At 41.7% G+C, this 19,688-nt stretch overlaps 1 protein-coding gene across 1 annotated transcript in view; it reads left to right on the top strand.

The window, feature by feature from the left end:
* The window catches only part of gfra2b (GDNF family receptor alpha 2b), a 68,125-nt gene that overhangs the window by 40,751 nt on the left and 7,686 nt on the right, over positions 1-19,688 (top strand). The window contains 6 exon segments of the mRNA XM_071914295.2: positions 1,480-1,679; positions 2,538-2,725; positions 15,874-15,934; positions 15,936-15,984; positions 16,260-16,400; positions 19,080-19,264. Of these exon segments, the coding sequence (XP_071770396.1) occupies positions 1,480-1,679; positions 2,538-2,725; positions 15,874-15,934; positions 15,936-15,984; positions 16,260-16,400; positions 19,080-19,264 (824 nt within the window).

Below are 19,688 nucleotides of genomic sequence, written 5' to 3'. Positions count from 1 at the left end.
GGAAACGAAACAGAAATGGGAATTAGAAATGAATATTTGTATCACCGATGAAATGTGGGAAAAGACATGCCTTGATGGTCACAAGCTAACAAGCAGTCCCACCTGGAGGGAGTTTGAATGGAAAACTAGAATGAGAGTATTTAAGACTCCTCTTGTGTTGGCGAGATACAGCAACACCTCAGAATTATGCTGGAGAGAATGCGGGAAGATTGGCGACCATATTTTTTGGGATTGTCCCAAATTGTATCAATATTGGAGAGACATTCAGGCAGAGATCAAGCAAATCATGGGGGTAGACCTACCTCTAGAGCCAGCATTCTTTATATTGGGACAGACTCCAGAGGATATTGATACCAAAAATCAGACATATTTACTTGGGGTGTTGCTGCTGATCGCAAAGAAGATGATTACAGTGTTATGGGGAAATGTAAAGCCACCAACTGTCCAACAATGGAGGGAAAGTTTAAAAAGTGTATATTTGATGGAAAGCATAACAGCTAAACTCCAACTAAGGACTGATGTTTTCAACATTACGTGGACACCGGTAATACTACAGCTATCGAGACTGATTAAGGACACGACTTCTCCGTAATCTTAGTGGAGGGGAGGAGTTCGACTGGTGCAGTCTACATGTAATTTGAGCCATGTATACAGATGTGACTGTGATTGTGTATAAGTGCATGTATAGTGATGGTACAGTGACAAACTAATTGAGATCTCTCCTGACCCTCTCTTCTCTAAGATCCAGAGTTTCCCAACGGGCATATGAAGAAGTGTATGGTTAAACATATGGGTGAATGCATATTGGTTAGAATAAGGTTAATTGGGTGCCTATGTCTGTGATGCCTCTATGAATAGAACCTGAATAAGATAGGTCGATGCGATGCTTACATTTGTTATGTGATTTATGAATCATGTTTGTATGTTCACTTAAATTTGATTGCATATGGAAATAAAGGTTAAGTGCAAAAAAAAAAAAAACTTAAAAATTGTTTTTCATTAGTATTATTAAAAATTGTATACCTACTTTTGAAACATACTATATCAGAGAGAGAGAGAGACAGAGAGAGAGAGAGAGAGAGAGAGATGCATGCATACACACACACACACACACACACACACACACACATACACACCATAACACAAAACACACAATGATAATTACACATCTACATAATGACCTTATTTTCAGTGAAAGTTAAAAACCAATTTTACTCCAGTGGTTATAGAGCAATTTGTATTTTCCCCCTATTAACACCACAAGTAGCATAGTGCACCAGATCTCCTCTTCCAATCTACTGCACTACTCTGAAAATGTTCAATGTGATTTCAACAGATGGAATATTTTCTTTAATCTCATCTTCACAACATGGTTAAAACAACGCATAAATGTCAATAAATCACTGGGAATGTGGCAAAGTATTGTGTCACTTTCCTGCTTTCAAACTTTTCTTTACTCTTCTTCTCTTTTTTCCTCAGATTCTTCTTTGTCTAAGGTGAGTCCCTGCTCTGAAGGGGGAAAGTCCTGTAACCCGTGTCTGGATGCGGCCAAGGCTTGCAATCTCAACGACACGTGTAAACGCCAACGCTCCGCCTACATCGCTATCTGCACCAAGGCGACGCCCCCACAGCCCTCTCTGGCCAATCAGGAGCCCTGTAGCCGGAAGCGATGTCAAAAGGTAAGGGCATTATCACCTTGGTAGTGGGGACATGTAGACTTGATTTGATGTTAAACGCTGAGTTTAGACTCCAGGTCAGTCTAAACCATACAGTGCAAAAAAAGACGTAGTGACCGTGACGTCACCCACAGGTTTCTGAAGGGGCGTTTTGAAGCCTAAAGATTAGGTTTTTACGATCGCCGCCATGTTGACATTTTTTGGAGCCAACGGAGCCAAAACGAGGCTGAGGGTCGTCCGCAGAGCTGCAGCGCCGCCAACTATTGGCTCGTAATCGGCGACCTGTCAATCACTTGGAAAACAACCCTGTTTTATATCTGTTATATCCCATTAATAACACAATTATTTTGAAAATCTCCCTAAGGACACACATTAGAAGAAGTGAAATTAGCTACTGAGACCATAACCTCTTGTCAAAAAAATTTATTGACTTTATATTTTGAGTGAGAAGTTGTGATCCCATTGACTTCATGGAGTTGGGCGGTTTGGAGTCTTTTTTTTTTGGTTTTGGCCACTTGGTCTCAACTTGTACTCATAATAATAATGACGATGAAGTCAAGAAGTACCTCATATCGCCCTCTTCTTACTGAATTTCCCCTTTGTACTGCTGCTTCTTCTCTTGAAAGACAAAAACACCTTCCATCGCTCTTGCTACCAGGAATATTGGAAGGGCACTAAGGGCCTGACCTTCACACTCTGAATTTCTGGTTGCTTGTAATTTGTGATGATCTAGTAATTGACGGTTATTCCACTGTTGCAGTCATTGTAAGTCGCTCTAAGTGTCAGCTAAATGACTAAAATATAAATGTAAATGATGTTAAAGATGATGATAACACTATGGATGCTCTCTTTGTGTCCCAGGCCCTGCGTCAGTTTTTCGAGCGGGTGTCGTGGGAGCTGAGCTACCCTTTGCTGTTCTGCTCCTGCCGGGACCAGGCCTGCGCCGAGAGGCGTCGGCAGACCATCGTCCCGGCCTGCTCCCACCAAGAGAGGCACAAGCCCACCTGCATCGAGCTGCGACGCACCTGCAGATCTGACGCTCTCTGCAGGTGAGCGACGGTCTTCAACCAAGAGTCTGCAGGTTTTCATTTCAACCAAGCACTACAACAGCTGATTATCAATAGAGAGGAGGAGGAACTAATCAGTGAAATCAGCTGCTGCAGTGTTTAGTTGGAATGAAGCCCTGCGGACTCTTGGGTCACGATCGCACATGATTGAACACAACCGGCTTAGAGGTTCAAGAAGAGAGTTTGTGGAAAAATGTGGGTGGGGAAAGTGAATGAGTAACGCTCTCCCCTCCCTCGAAAACACTGGAATGCTGGAAAACACTGGAGGAAGGCATGAGGAGAGGAAAATAGAGGAAGGTGTGTAAAGGGGCAGAGAAGAAGAACCGGGAGGAAAGAGAAGGGAGAGGGAGTACAAGAAAGAGGGAGCAGAGAAGAGCCTCGGGAGGGAAGAATAAACAGGAAAGAGAGGGTAGCGAGGGGAGAGGGGGATAAAAGAAAAGGGAAAGACATTTAAATAGAGTTGACAAGTCTAATCAGGCTGAACTGATGGCCCTCTAAAATTAATCAATCCTGAGTCTGTCTCTGAAGAACGAGCTCTTGATCTGACATCTCCATTACTTACACTAGCCATCTGCTTGGAATGCACTAGCCTCTCATTCACTCCGCTCTCCTCAGAAGGCAACAGTGTGTCATTTCCATTCAGTCGGTAGTCGGCGTGATGCTATTTTTCTGCTGCACACTTACGGTATTTCCAGCCGTGTAGTTAGCCTAATGGCCGAGGCCAAGGTTGCTGAACTTCTCCTATTCTAGCTTTTGCAGTGTGTGAATATCCTCTGCAATTAGAGAGCTAAATGGTGAATCATGTTTTTTTTTGATAACATAATAATTCTTGAGAGGGTGTCTCGCACCTTGCCAGAGAGAGAGAGAGAGAGAGTGTGTGTGTGTGTCTGTGTGTGTGTGCGTGTGTGTGTGTGTGTGTGTCTACATTAGCACAGCCAGAGGCTCGCTTTAATTGATTTATTTCAAAGCCCAGAGATATTCAGCAGCTTAAGCGAAAGCCCACACAAAGCTGAGACCTTCTTTAAAACTCTATTGGATGGACAGTGTATTCATGGTGTGCGTGTGTGTGTGATTCCTCTTCCTATCATTATCTCTAGGGAAATGTATTTGTGTCTTTGTGTGTGTGTGTGTGTGTGTGTGTGTGTGTGTGTGTGTGTGTGTGTTTCTGTATGAATGTGTAAGGCTCGTGTTCAGGTGAGTGGGTGAACCCTCTCTTTAACCCCGGCCCTGCTCTCAGGCAGGATTCTCACCCCTCGACACCCAACTTGCTGCAGGTCAGCATTGTGTATCCAGCCTTAATGGTCCAGGTTAGGCCCTGGAGAGACAAACATGATCACAGACTGTAGCGCACAGAGGACACACGCAGTCCGCATCCCTTCTTTCAACCTTCGAGAACAAAGATGTGAAAAAATGCACATGCGATGCTCAACTCGCACAGGCTCTCACTGCTTGGACATGCATAGCTCGGAGATTCTTGTAAGCACAGACATACAGTATGTATACAGCAAAACCCCTCTGTCTTGTCAGTGGACTTTGGCACCAGACAGCATACTGTATAACGACTTACAGAAGAGTCCCTGAAGCAGCCTTGACCAGGCTGAGCTTCTCTAAGGTGATTCCCTCTGATCACATCGCCTTGTCTGCGGCTTAGCTGTCTGTTGGTTTAGGAGCAATAGCTTCGGCTGTAGCGTGTCACTGTGAGGCTGTAGTTATATATATATATATATATAGGTACATATAGTGTGTGTATGTGGCCTCACGTGTGAGAGTTGTGTGTGTGTATATACATAGTACATACTGTATGTGTTCATGTATTTGTGAGCTGTGGATGTGTATGATGTACAGTATAGTGAATGCCGATTATCTGCTATCTCTGCTTGGGATCCAGTTAGCAATGTTGCGCCAAACCATGCTACTCAATTGCTTGGAACATGTTTGTGTATGTGTGTGTGTGTGTGTGTGTGTGTGTGTGTTTTCAGAGAAGCTGGCCTAAGGGGCTCCTTCCCGGTCTCAGCACAAATGAGGCAGAATGCTGGATAAGACAGTCCTGAAAGAGCTGCCTTTAGATAATCAGCCTTGTCCCTTCAGAGGACTCACTCTACCCTGTTGTGAGAATTGGGCATTGGGCCAGGACACACACACACACACACACACACACACACACGCACACACACAGCTGCTGGAAACGGCATCGCAGGGCTCTGGTTTCCGATTTTCGTTGGTGGTGCGGGGGCAGTGTACAGTATGTGATGCTGCTCGTTCCATTCATGTTGCTTTGCGTTTCTTGTATTGAGTGGGTGTCTCTTTCAGCGAACATCTATGACTTACAGAACAGAACAGCACGGCTAAATCAATGGCTGACATCTGTGGCTGGATTTAAGAGAACATACAGAACAACAGCAACACAGAGCCTACCACAGCGAACCAACAAAACACTAACAAGCTCTTCCGTGATTTTCTAAAACCTGCACTATTTACACTAGACCTTCTTTCCCTCAGTTTAGATAACAACACACTGTATGGCAATGGGGGATAGTAAAACGAGGTGACCGCTTTACCTGAATATCATGCAAAGTACCTGAATCGCCTGTAAAAGCAATCCGAAGCAGAGCCGTTCTTTTCCGTTATCGTCTCCATTAAGCTTAGATGGCGACTAGAGAGTTGCATAATCGCAGGATTCCCGCAGGTCCTTTGGGTCCTGACAGCCTCAGAGGGTGTCTTGTCCCATGCTGTGGGTGGGAGCAGGCAGGCAGATGTGACTGCTTGGGGACTGTTCTGATTGACAGCAAGCCTAATTAAATATGGTCTGTGCCACAAGTAATGCATGAGTAACCTGCAGAGAGCTCCGAAAGTTTTTGGACCATGGCTTTTTTTATTTTTTTTTTAATCTTTTCATATCCTTTTCTTCTATCCTACAGTTAATTTTCTTTAGTCTGAACCATAGTGGAAATATACTGCATTTTGGGATTTGTTTAGGTTCACACTGCCCAATTAAAAGCAAACCAGAGCTTGTAAACATAAGTCATTTGGACTCATAAGGAGCTTGTTTATTGGACAGAGTTTTGGTAACATGTCATCCCGCCAAGTTCGAGGCGGGGTGGGATGTCAAAACAAATCTGATTCCAGTCCCTGTAACTTTAGCATGATGAACTTGTCTGCTCTATGTGCTGTAATGTACTTCTGTTACTTCTCTGGTGTTCATACCAGTTAAGAACACATGGAGAAACAACTGAATGAGCATCAGTGCAGACTGCAGTTTGTTTCTGGCTATCAGATGTCAACCTCTGTCTCCTTACAGTATAATATACAGTGCCTTTTGTATACAGTATGTTGTGCCTATTTTAACAAGAAAGAAAAAACAAATAAATCATTTTGGTCTGTTAACAGCAGTTCTTAATATGCATTGACAAATCTGCAACTCTTAAACACTAAAAACTCTGATATCTTCCAGCTTTTCCTGACAGTGACAGAACCTCATTGCATTTCAGTGTATTCTCATGGCATCTACATTGTGAAATACATTCTGCTCTAAATTTTTCTAGTGTAGTATGGATCATATGGACAAATTAACAAGATGTATCAAACCATATAATACACTTTTTTACTGTTCATTAGATGTACAGGAAAAAAGCTTCTCATCAGATTTCAAGATCACAGGATATCAATAGACAACCCATTATTTCTACTTAGAGAAGGCTAATATGTGCTACCTAAATAGCTTTGTAAAAACTTTTTCATTCAGCTGACTTGAAATGAGAGAAAGAGAGAGTGTTGAGAAGAGGGACGAGTTACCATGTGTCTATAGTGGCTGCATTTCACTCCTTCCTGTATTATTACAGGAACATTACAGGAACATTACAGTGCTGGAAATAGCAGATGTGTGAATTTGCGTCATTATGTCATGGACTTGAGTCAAAGATTTGACGACTTCTGACTTCTTTGGACATGGGGAAATTGATTGAGATCTGACTTGTACATGCATTATTTCAGCCTTGCTTGAGACTATGAGAGGTATGATGACTTGAAATGACTTTTCAAGTTTGCTAATGTGTGTAAGCCGCTGACTGCATTACTTAAAGTTGATTGTTGTCTGCTTTGTTTTACTCACAAGAGTCACAGGAGTTCACACAGCCACAAGCTACTGAGGGGCGGTAAAAGCGTTGCTGATTGCTTTGATTGAATGTATTTCTACTGCCCCGTCCCCTTAATTAGCGCTAAGAGAAAGACGCAAACAGCAATGCAGCTTGGCCAATCAGGTGCCACTGCTATAGATTGATTTGGCCGCTGCTTCTTGCCTCCACAGCTCAGCCAAGCTGCACTTCTTGCAGGAGACAGTAATTTGGGAGCAACACACCATGTGAAAGAATATGTGGTTGCTATTACACGACAATTACAATCTACATTTTGGTTGTCATCTATTTGTGGTTTGAGATCAGCACATTTAAAAGTATTGTATTGCAGTCCATGAAGCAGGTTATGGGATCAGCTACCTGCACAATGCAAAATTTCCCTGGATGCCCCCAAAAAAGTGTCATGTCAACAGTAGTTATGTCCTCATAGAGCTAAAATAGTGGCACAGTATGTTTGCCGAACTAATAAGAAAGCCTGATACTGACTGTATTAGTCTATGATGATGGGTGCTTACTTGTTATGGAAAGGTTAATGTGGGAGTGTAAGAGTCTATATCACACTGCTAGACTGGCTGTGGTTTGTTTTGAATCCAAAGTGTGTATAGTTATAATAGTATGGTCAGTCCAGATTAGGAGAGAAACATACTGCAAACATACTGTCACTTTTGATGTTACAGCACAAAATCAAAATAGAGTCAGAATCAATTTGTGTGGAGCCATATTGACAGCTTAGAGTGTCAAAGTATGTACTGACTTACAAGGGACAGTGCAAGCTGTATAGCTATACATGTCACTCTTGAAGGGTTTAATTCCAAAATGCTATATATCCATTTTCGAAAAATGTTGCAACCTGAAATTAATCAGGCAATATAAATGAAACATAACTGATTCTGTCCTCAAAAAATGGACTACAGCATTTTATAAGCATAAGTCTTATGATGACTCCTAACTTTAATACTAACACTTATGTGCTTAACTTTCATGCAAGCGGACAATATGGAGAGTGGGTGTCATTTAAAAAAAAAAAAAGGTGGATATCATCACCAACAATAAAACATAAGGTGGTGCCTTGGCAGGGTCTTGTTTCTGTCATGTATTGTTCCACAAAAAGTTAGTTTTCTCATTGGGAGAACAAAATGCTGATAACACTATGAAATGCAAATCTGTGGATAGTGGGATTCTGTCATTTAATTGGAACTGTTAAATGTGTGGACAATGATGCACTTTGTGCTACATTACTCAGCCTTATAATCATATTGTGTTGTCTATTTGTTTAGTCAACAACAGAGGTTAGTTACAAACATTGAATTGAGATTAGCAATATTTTTAGATGGCTTTGCAATAGTACACTGGTTCCCTATTGTAGAACTACAGTTGTAAATATAATGTTAGGCCTAACCACCGTGATCCAATTTGAGTTATGACCTCGCAGTGTCAGGATTCAGACCTCAGAGATTTCCTCAAAAGTTCCCAGAGGGGTATTCCAGAAAGACGGTTTAAGAAATCCTAAACTAAATCCTGAATTCTGACTTGAGTGAGCTAGACACGGCATAGCGGGAATTTTCGGTTCCAGAACAACTAATTCAGATTTCAGTGATCGGGCTCCGGATAGGTTGAGACTGAACTATGCGCGTTCACGGTGAACTTATAAAGCCATCCTCAATCGAGGACTGAAAATAGGATTAATCATGGATTCAGAGGCGACAAGCAGAGCAGAGCGTCATATTTCACTCCAGCTGAACAAGAAATATTAATGACAGCTTGTAGTGAATTTCAGCAAAAAAATAAAATAAATACACATCAGCAACACTTGTGAGACTTGGCATGGCAAAAAATTGTAGATAGAGTTAATGCGTGAGTTAACTATCAAGTTTAATGCTTGTTTTAGTCATTCCACATTTAACATACCTCTGTAAACTAATGTTTAATTAATAGGAAGGATGCAACATAGGCTATTGCCTGAATTGTACACTCTTAATTATTTTTTTTACATTTAATTTAGGTGTAGCCTAATCCAGGCGGCATGAAATGCACTTGGCAACAAATTTTAAAAAAGTATAAGAACATAATTCAAACTCGTAGGAGCTGGCCCTATCTTTGAACAGTGGTAGATAACTGATGGCATGAAGGAGCACATCAGACCCAACTACTACGCCCAGGACACATGTGCCAACATAAAGGGTAGGTTTATCACATTCATAATTAATATTGATCTCTTATCTCTATCTATAATGTTATACAGAAAGCTTCCAGTAGCGAATAAACGTGTGTACAGAGGTCAGGGGGAAATGTGAGGCTGAAGAAGGCTAGATAAATTGATTCTTCTGAAAAACAGTAACACTCGCGATGATATGCTACAGGTGGGTGTGATAAAATATATCGCAGTCTCTTTCGAAGTAAAGCCTTGCAAATAATTTGAGCTTCCACGTCAACGGGATCTTCAAGACAGGTTTAAAGCCATTTTCCAGAAAAGTTGAACAAACTGACTTGTGTGATGCTTAAATGCTGCAGGCTCAGTTGGGTTTAACTCAAGTAAGCCTCAAGTAAACCTGCCACAGAGCAGGTTAGCTTGAGAACATAAGTTGCCATAGTAACTGATCTAGATTTACTCTGATCTCAGTTTTTGGAACAGAAAATCCCGGATTTCTGTGAATTCTGAGTTAACAGATCTGGATAACTTGCCAATCCTGCTTTCTGGAATACCCCCCAGGTTTCCTCAAAATATTGGTATGCCCCAAGATGTTCCTGATTCAGACTTTTCGATTCAAGATAACCTGCTCTCAAGAGAAGATTTGATGGGAAAAATCTAGGGAAACTAGTGGTATATTGATGAAAAGCACAATACTTTAATATGTAATAATAGCTCCTAACTGAAAATTGGTTGTGGATATGAATAAGCCAATTTGGTGGCTACATAATAATGAAAATCTCAGCAAATTCTTACAATCAATTTTCTTATTATTTCTAAATGGCACACACCCTAGCCTACGAATATCTTAATCTATCTAATGCCATGAAATATTATGTTGATCCACCACCCTTCACACTTGATCTGCATATCTGCATTGTGTGTCGATGTCTGCATGAAATCACCCAGATCTTGATCATTTATCTTAAGTCTGTATAGCCTAAATTATGGTGATGATTTTGCCTTGATAAGCTAGAGGCAATGGAGAAACTAACTAACTAACTAACTAACTAACTAACCTTATTTCCAGTGCATCATTTCGGTCATCCTCTCACATCATATATACTGTATATATCTTATATGAAGCCTACATTGCTGTCAAGTGCATGAGTGCATGCAATGAGTATTTGCACTCATTGCATGCACTCCACTTTCTGAGCAATAGGTATTTCCATAATAAAGGTATTCTTTGTGTGCGATGGACTCTCGAGAAACTAATGCAGATGTACATTAAAAAATGTTTATGCTATATATGTACTTCACTCACTGCATGACAGCATAACATAACTTCAAATAACTGGTGGATGAGATTGCTTTATGAATAGTCAAAACAAATAGTATTACATTTATCTTTAGTGGGGCTGATGAGTCCCACTATTGTTAAAATATGTGTTCTTTTTTGTATATAGATGCTAGTCATATAGAGTCATATAGTAGAGATTAAATTCTATTCAAGCTTATTATTACATTTAAAGACTAAATAAAGAAATTAAATGTTAAATAGTTAAAATGTAATACAAGGGACGGTTTCCCATATGTTCAAGACCAAAATAACCCTTTAAACTGGACTACCTCAAATCAAGTCTGACTGGCATGCATCTTAGGTTCATCCTTGTCTGGATTCAACTGATTGGACTGCACAATGCAGAGCTACTGCAGGACTACATGAGGGATTAAATTAAGCCTCAAAAGGTGATGGTTTAATGTCAGTTGAAAGTTGTTGGTCAGTGTCAGTGCAGAAGAATAAGAGGCAGTGATAACCAAATAGCAGCAACAGGGGCCAACAAGTGTAAATGCACTTTTGTTCAGAAATCTAATTAATGCGAGAAAAAATAAAGAAACAAAGAAACAAAAGTACCTTCAACCGAAAGAGTTTAAATCACGCACTTTGAGAGGTTTGAATCTATTCAGAGAGAGAAAACCTACAAGTTGTTTGAAGTACAGTAGACATAGTTACAAGACTGTAGTAGTTGCCAAAGCTTTGTGCTGAAAGGAAAATCTTGATGCAGAACCAGAAGAATTTTGTGTTTGTTGTGACTAATTGGATTTATTTTCCCATCCTTGATTTTTTTATTTTTTTTGCAACTTTTGGCCCATGCTATTTTGCTATTATTCTAAAATGATTTTGCCCTTAAGCTTGTAGACTCATCTATCTGTTAATAAACACCACATATACAAGATGAAGGTTATAGTTTCCCATTAAGAGCCTTCGATGAAAAATGAAAAGAATCACTGGGACTGTCAGATGTCATTCAATTGGTTAAACACAGTAAATCATTTTTCTGTTTGCCTAATTGTAACCCTTGTAGGACTTATTGAGAGGTGTGCAGGTGTGGGATGAAGAAATCCAGCCTGCAGACCTTCAGCATACAAAGAAAGATGCGGGTGGCTGAATATCACAGCTTACTTCCAATAGATTTATTGCATTTACTATCAAACAGGATGTGTGGTTTTATGACTATCAGGCAAACCAGCTTTCTGTATACTGTATGACCCAACAAGCAGAGATTAAAGGAAGAGCAAAGGGAAACAAGCCCTTAAACTAATGACAGCGGTATGTATGCAAACACACACACTTGTGCACTGATGTATGAGCTTAACTGCTTTTCTAAATCCACCAGCAGCAGTTGAGTGGCGGTTTAAGGCGAGGAAGCCAATCTAGCGACTGCAGCACTCCATTACTTGGTCAGTGAGGTGAGGCTGTGGCATGATGGAAATAGCCGCCTCTTTTCTCTAGGTCACAGAGGACAACAGCAATGCAACGCAACAGGCCTCCTCACTCGTTCTCATTGTGAGCATGTGTGTGTGTGTGTGTGTGTGTGTGTGTGTGTGTTAGTCTATGGCTCCTGATTCATCTAATTTCCTCCATGCTCCTCTGAATGTGTCCGGTTGGTTTATAGAAAGTGAGCGATGATGAGGAGAGAGATGAGTCTTTCTGGAGAAATAGGAAAGCAAAGGCTAAAGAGAGAGAGAGAGAGAGAGAGAGAGAGAGAGAGAGAGAGAGCAGAAAGCAGTGTAACTGGAGGTGTTACCAAGGGCAATCGCTCCTGATGCTGATTGGGACAGGCAACCAGGAACTCATAAGCTATGCAAATATGTAAATATGCAAATGAGCAGTCCCACTCAGGGACTGTTAATTAAAGAGAACATCAAGACAAAACAAAACACCTAATCACCAAACAGACATAAAGACACACACACACACACACACACACACACACAAATATATATATTTGTACACACACACACACACACACATGCAGGAGGGAGGTGAGAAAACTAACCATGTGCACTGCAGTTAAAGTTATATTTGACATAATACACATTCACACTATATAAAGCTCAGATTGATGGCATGTACAGGTCCACAACAACGCCTGCTAGCTAAGTTCATATTCCAAACATAAACTTTCTGTATTGTATTTGCACAAGATAATTAGATTTAAACCCTGGAGGTATACTCTCCCTGCAAACACTGAAGCTGTTCAGGTTGTAGTGCCCTGCTCAAAGGCATTTTCTCCATCTGCCCTCCCTCGCTTCTTTACTCCTAAACATTTTTCTCTAACTTTCTCTACCTTCTCTACTTCCATCATACAAGGAGTGTAGATGTTTTAATGGGCTCAGTTATTTATAACTTCATTAAGTTGTCAAGGTTACCTGTGTCAGTGTGGACATTTCCATATTATTTCATGTCTATTAAGTGTGTGTGTGTGTGTGTGTGTGTGTGTGTGTGTGTGTGTGTGAAATGAGTGCATGTGTGTTTTGTTTCCCCCTGCTAATGCAGACATGATAATTGAATAACACCCGAGGGATCTCTCTGTTACACCATGACTGACAAGTCAGGGTCAGAGAGAGAGAGAGAGAGACACAGATTGAGAATTTCCCTCTATCCATTATCCAGATATGCAACTCTGACCAAACCCTCATTCATATATGTGAGCACACATATATTATATATAATATATGAACTGAATGTGTATTTTTAAGTGGATGCACATATTGAGATCATTAAATGGGAGTCCGTTCCGCCACTGTGTACCTGTATATATAACTCAATCTGAATCTGTAGCACCTGCCAGTCACTAATAGAGCCATTTGGACTCACTCATCCTTACTGTAATTTGATTTTAATATTCTTCACCTTCTCTTGCACACACAAACACATGCACAGCCGCACAGACAAAGGACCATTTTGCAGACATGGGAAACTACGCTGACTATTTGAGAAATTGTCTCATTGATCACCAAAATGCAGCAAAATCATCTCTTTTATCTCTGGCAGATAAAAGTAATGCAGAGTTGGTGTTGTTTTTTCTGCCAATCCTCTCATCACATAAAGGGTAAGTTGACTTACAGGCCAATTTCCCAAAAGGTCAGTAGTCCTTTAATCCATGTCTATGAAACTGACACTTACATTTTCAAAATAATACCCGATTTCAAAATATTAGCTATAGTGCCAGCGCTAAAAATGAGGCAGTACCTGATCTTTTAACAATGCACTTCAATTGTGCGAGAGCTGAAATGGCTGGGGTGGTGCTACGGACAAACCAAGGTCAGAGGGAGATGATGGCAGAACGAAAGAAAGCAGGAAAGAGCCCGGGGAGAGTCGAGTGGTTAAATCCACCGCCTCTGCAACCACTTGATCAAATCCTGCCTGAGCGTTCGCCTTTCCCCACAGGGATCATTAAAGATTCATCTAACCTCATCATCAGTGGAGACAGAGAAAATATACTGCACCTGTTTGACCTAAAATGTTTTCTCTGAAGAAGTTCTATACTCAGATAATATGAGCACTTTCAACAACCAAAATAAATAAATAAATAGATAAATAAATACCCCCCCACCTAAATAAGATATTATTGAAGTACTAGTTTCTGCAAACAAGCAAGACTCTCACACCAAAGTTTAGAGCACTAAGGTGCCGTGTCCACCAAAGACCTGTGAAAAAAGCTGTTTTTTTTTCATTATTTCCTATGGAAAAATTGCACTTTCAGTGCTTACGACCCAAAACAAGTACCTGACCTCTTTAGCACTTAGCACCGTGAGCGCTGGACCTGTTCTCAAGTTGACGCAACTTCAACTTTGTCTGAAGCGCACCGCTCATCAATGTCACTTCAGAGATCTGCCAACCATTAATAAAGCAGGGGCGGGACCAAGAGGCATCCTGCCATTTTGTTGCTAACGTTTATCATAGCAGCAACACCCGGACACGTCCTCTCAGCTCACCTGGTGCTGCCAAAGCGCTCAGCACCAGCGCATAAAGTACTTAAGAGGTCGCTGGTGGACACAGTCCCGAAAGGGGGAAAAATCCAGGACAGAGCGCAAGTGAAACGCAAGTAGGGCATACAATTGTAGAAAATGTATCCATCTGAGGGAGCCCAGTTGCCCATTTAAGGTCCCACATTACATGCTTCTGAAAACATTAGCCTTGAGTGTTTCTTTAACCCCTTGTACCCTGACTTTAGCCGACTTTACCCTTAAATTTCCCCTTAAGTAGCTTCAAAGTTAGACATTTGTTTTTTTCCAAACTGTACAACAATGTCACATCCATATTCTGTATCGGCTGTTCCAACGTACGCTTTCTTGAAGCTCTAGCTGCTTATATTGAATGAAATATTCAAATACAAGATGCCATGTTTTTATGGCTGCACCATTACATCAAATGGAAAAAATCTAGATGTTTGTGCATCATTTTATACACATTTCCCTGTATGTAGCATGACATATTTGGTGTCTTTGGAAAACTTGTTATCTTGACTAGAATTTAAAATAAAGTTCTGTGGGTTTGAACAAAGCTTGGCTGTGCAAGCTGCGTTTGTAATGATGGACCCAGTGAGGAACAGGTTAAAATAAACAGCAAAACACCAACACAAATACACAGTGGTCAGCTCTTCAACTGGCTTCTGAGTCACTCTTACACTGCAATCTGCCCTGTCAAGCCAAGGTTGAAGGTGTCACTCTGTGTGTGTGTGTGTGTGTGTGTGTGTGTGTGTGTGTTTGTATGAGAGGAAAGTGTGAGTGTGTTTACTGTATGTCTATCTGTGGATTATGTTTGTGTCTTTGTCTAGAGTTGACATCATGGGCGGAGTTGTTCAAGCAGCGCCCCCACCTCTCACACCCGCCACTCCCCCCCCCCCCCCCCCCCCCCCCCCCCACCCCGCTCTCTCTCTCTCTCTCACACACACACACACACACACTGACCTCTATGTGAAAGTCAAATGCACAGCACTCATGCCTGGTCAAACTACATCATTCTTTGCAGCAGACAGACAAGCAAAGAAGACAGAGAAACACACTTACAAACACTCATAACACACACACACACACACACACACGCACACCTATACACACACACACACACACACACGCACACACAGGTGGACTATGTCTGTCATACAATCTCATGGAGTGATGGGATCACACATTTCCGTCACCCTGCTGATAACCATACGACACATCTCTCACCCTGTTTCCCTCCTTTCTCTCTGTCTCCCTCTCCACCGCTCTCGCTCAATCTCTCTCTCTCTCTCTCTCTCACACACACACACACACACACACGCACGCCTTGACTATATGCTTCAATTACTTTAATCAAGTGGCAGAGAGAGTTTACAAAAGACATAAAGAAAGAGAGTGAACAGGATAGTGAAACACAATTCGAACAGGCAGCAGATTAAGCTAAGAAGCTATACAGTAATAATGGTTGTGACAGTTTCTCATGCATTAATGTATGCATGATGTGTCTCTCGCAGTGTAATATGTTTTTGATCTGATGCTGACACATATATTGTCATTCTGTTAATCTGCCGTAGGTCTCGGCTGGCTGATTTCCACATGAACTGCCAGGTGACGTCTCATACTGTCACCAGCTGCCCCACATGACAACTACCACGGCTGCCTCATGGCCTATGTTGGCCTCATTGGTAAGTTAAACAATGTTATTTGGGTGTCTTTCATCAATATGCCTATTTAAGTAAAATCTTTGGTCTCAAATATCTGCAAATTATTAGTTGATTGGACAGACAGATTGCAGGTCGCTCGCTATTTCTCTGGAAATCATCCTCTGATTCAATTTCACAATTTGCTGAGAAAAAAAAAATCCTCTTTGCCTTACTTCCCTACCAATCTCTATCTTAATTCTCATTCCTCCCCACCGTTAACTCCTTCCCGCTCTCTCCCGGTTTTTCCTCTGGCTCAGGCTCGGATGTAACGCCTAACTACAGTGACAGCAGTCCTTCCAACATCACCATCAGCCTGTGGTGTACCTGCAGGGGCACTGGCAACCAGGAGCACGAGTGTGACGCTTTCCACCAGGACTTCACACACAACACCTGCCTCAGTGAGTTGTTGTTTTTGTATGTGTGTGTGTGTGTTTGTGTGTTCGTCCATTTCTATACTTATGAAGACCCAAGATAGTAGTAGACAGAAAGATAGAAAGATGAGGAAAATCTTCCAAAGTGAGTTTACCGGTCCCCACTTCTTTAAGGGGCTAGTTTTGGGGTAGGGCTTGGGTTTAGGGTTCAGATTAGAATTAGGTTAGCCTGTCTTGACAGTCTGCCCTGTCCGCACTGTAACAGCGCTCAAGGAGAGCCTGTCTGAGACCACTGGCTAAACTGCTATAGGAAGTTACCATGGCTACTACCAGTGGGTAGTAGCCATGGTAGTAGTGGTAGTGATTGAGCTAGGTGTGGGGAAATGTAGGGAAACTGGATCCAAAAACTAGTAGTGAGCACGCTATTAAACGATGGGCTACAATAGAATAACATACAAAGACACCATTGGAAATTTTAAATGCGTTGTAGTTCTTCAAATGAAGGGAATGAATGCGCAAAACATGCCTCGATATTGCCAAATCCAAATCTTCTTGCAATTTAGATTTTATTTTCATTGGCGAGCTAGCTACTACCAGCTAACTTAATGAGTTAGCTACTTAGTTTGTGTTGCTTGTGGGGTAGGTGCTAGCTGCATGGAGAATGGGGGAATGGACAACCTGATAGACGAATGGGATCCACTGTGTATTCTGTAGACTGGGGTTAAGGTTAAGATTATTTTAGGCTATAGGTAGCGTTGAGGGTGGAGATAAGAGGTTAGGGATTGAATGTAGTCAATTAAGGTCCTCACTAGTAATAAGTAGCCTAATACAAAAATGTGTGTATGTGTGTGTGTGTTAGAGTGTGAAGCGAAGCGTATGTGGTGTACGGCAGTGTTTGAGTGAAAAAATCAGAAAGAAACAGAGAGGACTGAGGAGAGAGGATAGAGGGAGCAGAGAGAGTAGAAAGGTTCAAGACTATGTGTAGAAGATCCCAAGGTGTTCTCTTTAAATAACACTGACCTGACCCAGCTACGATATCACCTCTCCACCTCCTCACTCAAACAAACACTGTGTGCATGAATATCCATCTGTGCAAACATGTGCTGTTGCAGTAGAATAACCAAGACGCATCCAACATCCGATCATCCAAGGTGGTGAGATCAGAGAAGCATTTGGCCTTTTTTGTCTTTTTTTGTCACATTAATAGCAAAAGTGTAAATACAATGCGTCTTCAGTCCATAGCAACTATGCAAATAAACTTTTGCACACAGATCCAATCAGGAAGCACATGCAAAACAACCAGGCGGCATGCAGCTTGGATAGTAACCATGCATACTATTGGATATATGAGAACAATTATTTTCCTACTTGGAAAACTCATATGAATGCTATTGCAAGTACGATGATTAAGTCGGAAAGCCAGAGAAAATTTTGCTACCCGAGTTTCGAGTTATGACGCAATGGTAACCTTTAACCTTGTCAACATGGCGGACAAGTTGAGATTTGTGTCAGTTAACAGTACAAATACACTTATATACAGGGGTTAAAGTGGGCCGGAACGATCCGGAACGGCGTTCCGGCACCTTCGATTAATAAGTAAATAAATCTGATTGTCAGTTTCATACATAATAATGTCAAGCGAGTTCACAGGGCTGCCAACTCTCACGCATTGACCGTGAGACTCACGCAATTGACATTTTTCACACGCTCTCACGCCACAAGTCCATTTTCTCACACAATGAAAAACAAATTAATAACTGATAACGTCGCGGCGCGAAAAGAGACACTGACAGCGCACGGACAGACGAGACAGAGCAGCACCGTGCAGCAGAGAGTTATTCAGACCATCTGAACAGCGAGAAATATACACAAATCTATTATATTGTAATTTATTCCCATGCATGGTGCTCAGAGTAATCTCAGTCAGCGGCTCTTCTGCGTCTCTCCCTCTTCTCTCGCGCCGTGCGCACGCAGGCAGGAGTGAGAGTGAGTTGCTATGGTTACGGGACGCTCTGTGTCTGTCGCTCTGAAACTTTCTCGCGATTCCCAATAATAGGTTTTTAGGTTAGTACGCCTATGCAAAATCATGAATGTAAGCACCTCAATGCTGAAATCTAGTAATATAACATAATTTTACAACATTATACAGGGTTGCTGTTTCTTGACTTAATCCAAGAGGTTAGGTGGTGTAGAAATGCAGGAAATTTGTTTTAAATTACTATTTTTTTCTGACCACCCCACCAATTATGTATCTAGCTTGTAAGCTGCAGGGTGTTCATGTTTGTTTATCGTTTCCGCATTTGATTTTCCGTCAAAATAACCTGTGAATGCAATGCTGTTTAGCAGCTGACTAGGATGCCCCAGATGTCGGACCTTCCCACCAGCACCTGAATGCGGCATAATACTTGTCAAGAATGGATTGTCATGATACTGGTGGATAGGGAACAAGCAAGATGAGGCGTTTACTGTCAATTTTAAATGATGTAAATATTATAAGGCGAATGCTTGATGTGCGTGACAGTCTGAGGGAAAGAGAAACCTGACTTCATTGTGCATGCAGGGACACATTTTAATGCCAGATATAAATATAATACAGCTACATCAGATCTAGACACAACCTGGATATGAGAGGCATTTTAATGGCGGGTGTAAAGGGGACCTAATAATGATATAACCTAATATCCCGTCCTCCATCTCTTTCCACAGAAAATGCCATCCAGGCATTTGGATATGGCTCAGAAGGAGGGACTCTGCCTGTAACGGAGCCACTGGCCACTTTCTTCCCCCCCGCCCAGCCGCCAATCATCTCCAAACCCGCCCCTTCTCTACATGGCAACGCTATCAAGCCCATGGACAGTGCTTGCGTGTTTTCTACATGTGCCAACCTGCAGGTGAGTTTTGTCTGTATAGGATATGTGTGTTTCCTACCTGAGCCACACTGAATGTCAAGAGGGGTCCAACCCACTCTAACTTTCAGCAGCCAAACTAGGAGGAGAGAGAGACAGACAGACAGTCAGCCTAACAGGTGGACAATATATATGCAGATAAGCATGAGCAGATCTGAGCAGAATAGATTTGAGTATATCCCTCTTCTTAACCTCCACACACATTAGCTTCATCCTGCCAGCATTCTGGGAAAGGGGAAAACCATCCATTATGTACAGGGAAGGGGTGTGAGGGTGGGGGTTAAGGGGCATTATAAATGGCTATCCATTATGTAAGAGGTTTAGAGTATGAATTATTGAATGCACCGACACGTTATTTGACTGGAAGAGGAGATGTCTTGCCCAATTGCTCCATACTCCACACACTCGC

Source organism: Centroberyx gerrardi, chromosome 2 (assembly GCF_048128805.1).
Source record: "Centroberyx gerrardi isolate f3 chromosome 2, fCenGer3.hap1.cur.20231027, whole genome shotgun sequence".
Classification (NCBI taxonomy): domain Eukaryota; kingdom Metazoa; phylum Chordata; class Actinopteri; order Beryciformes; family Berycidae; genus Centroberyx; species Centroberyx gerrardi.
This window is presented reverse-complemented; position numbering and strand designations above follow the sequence as displayed.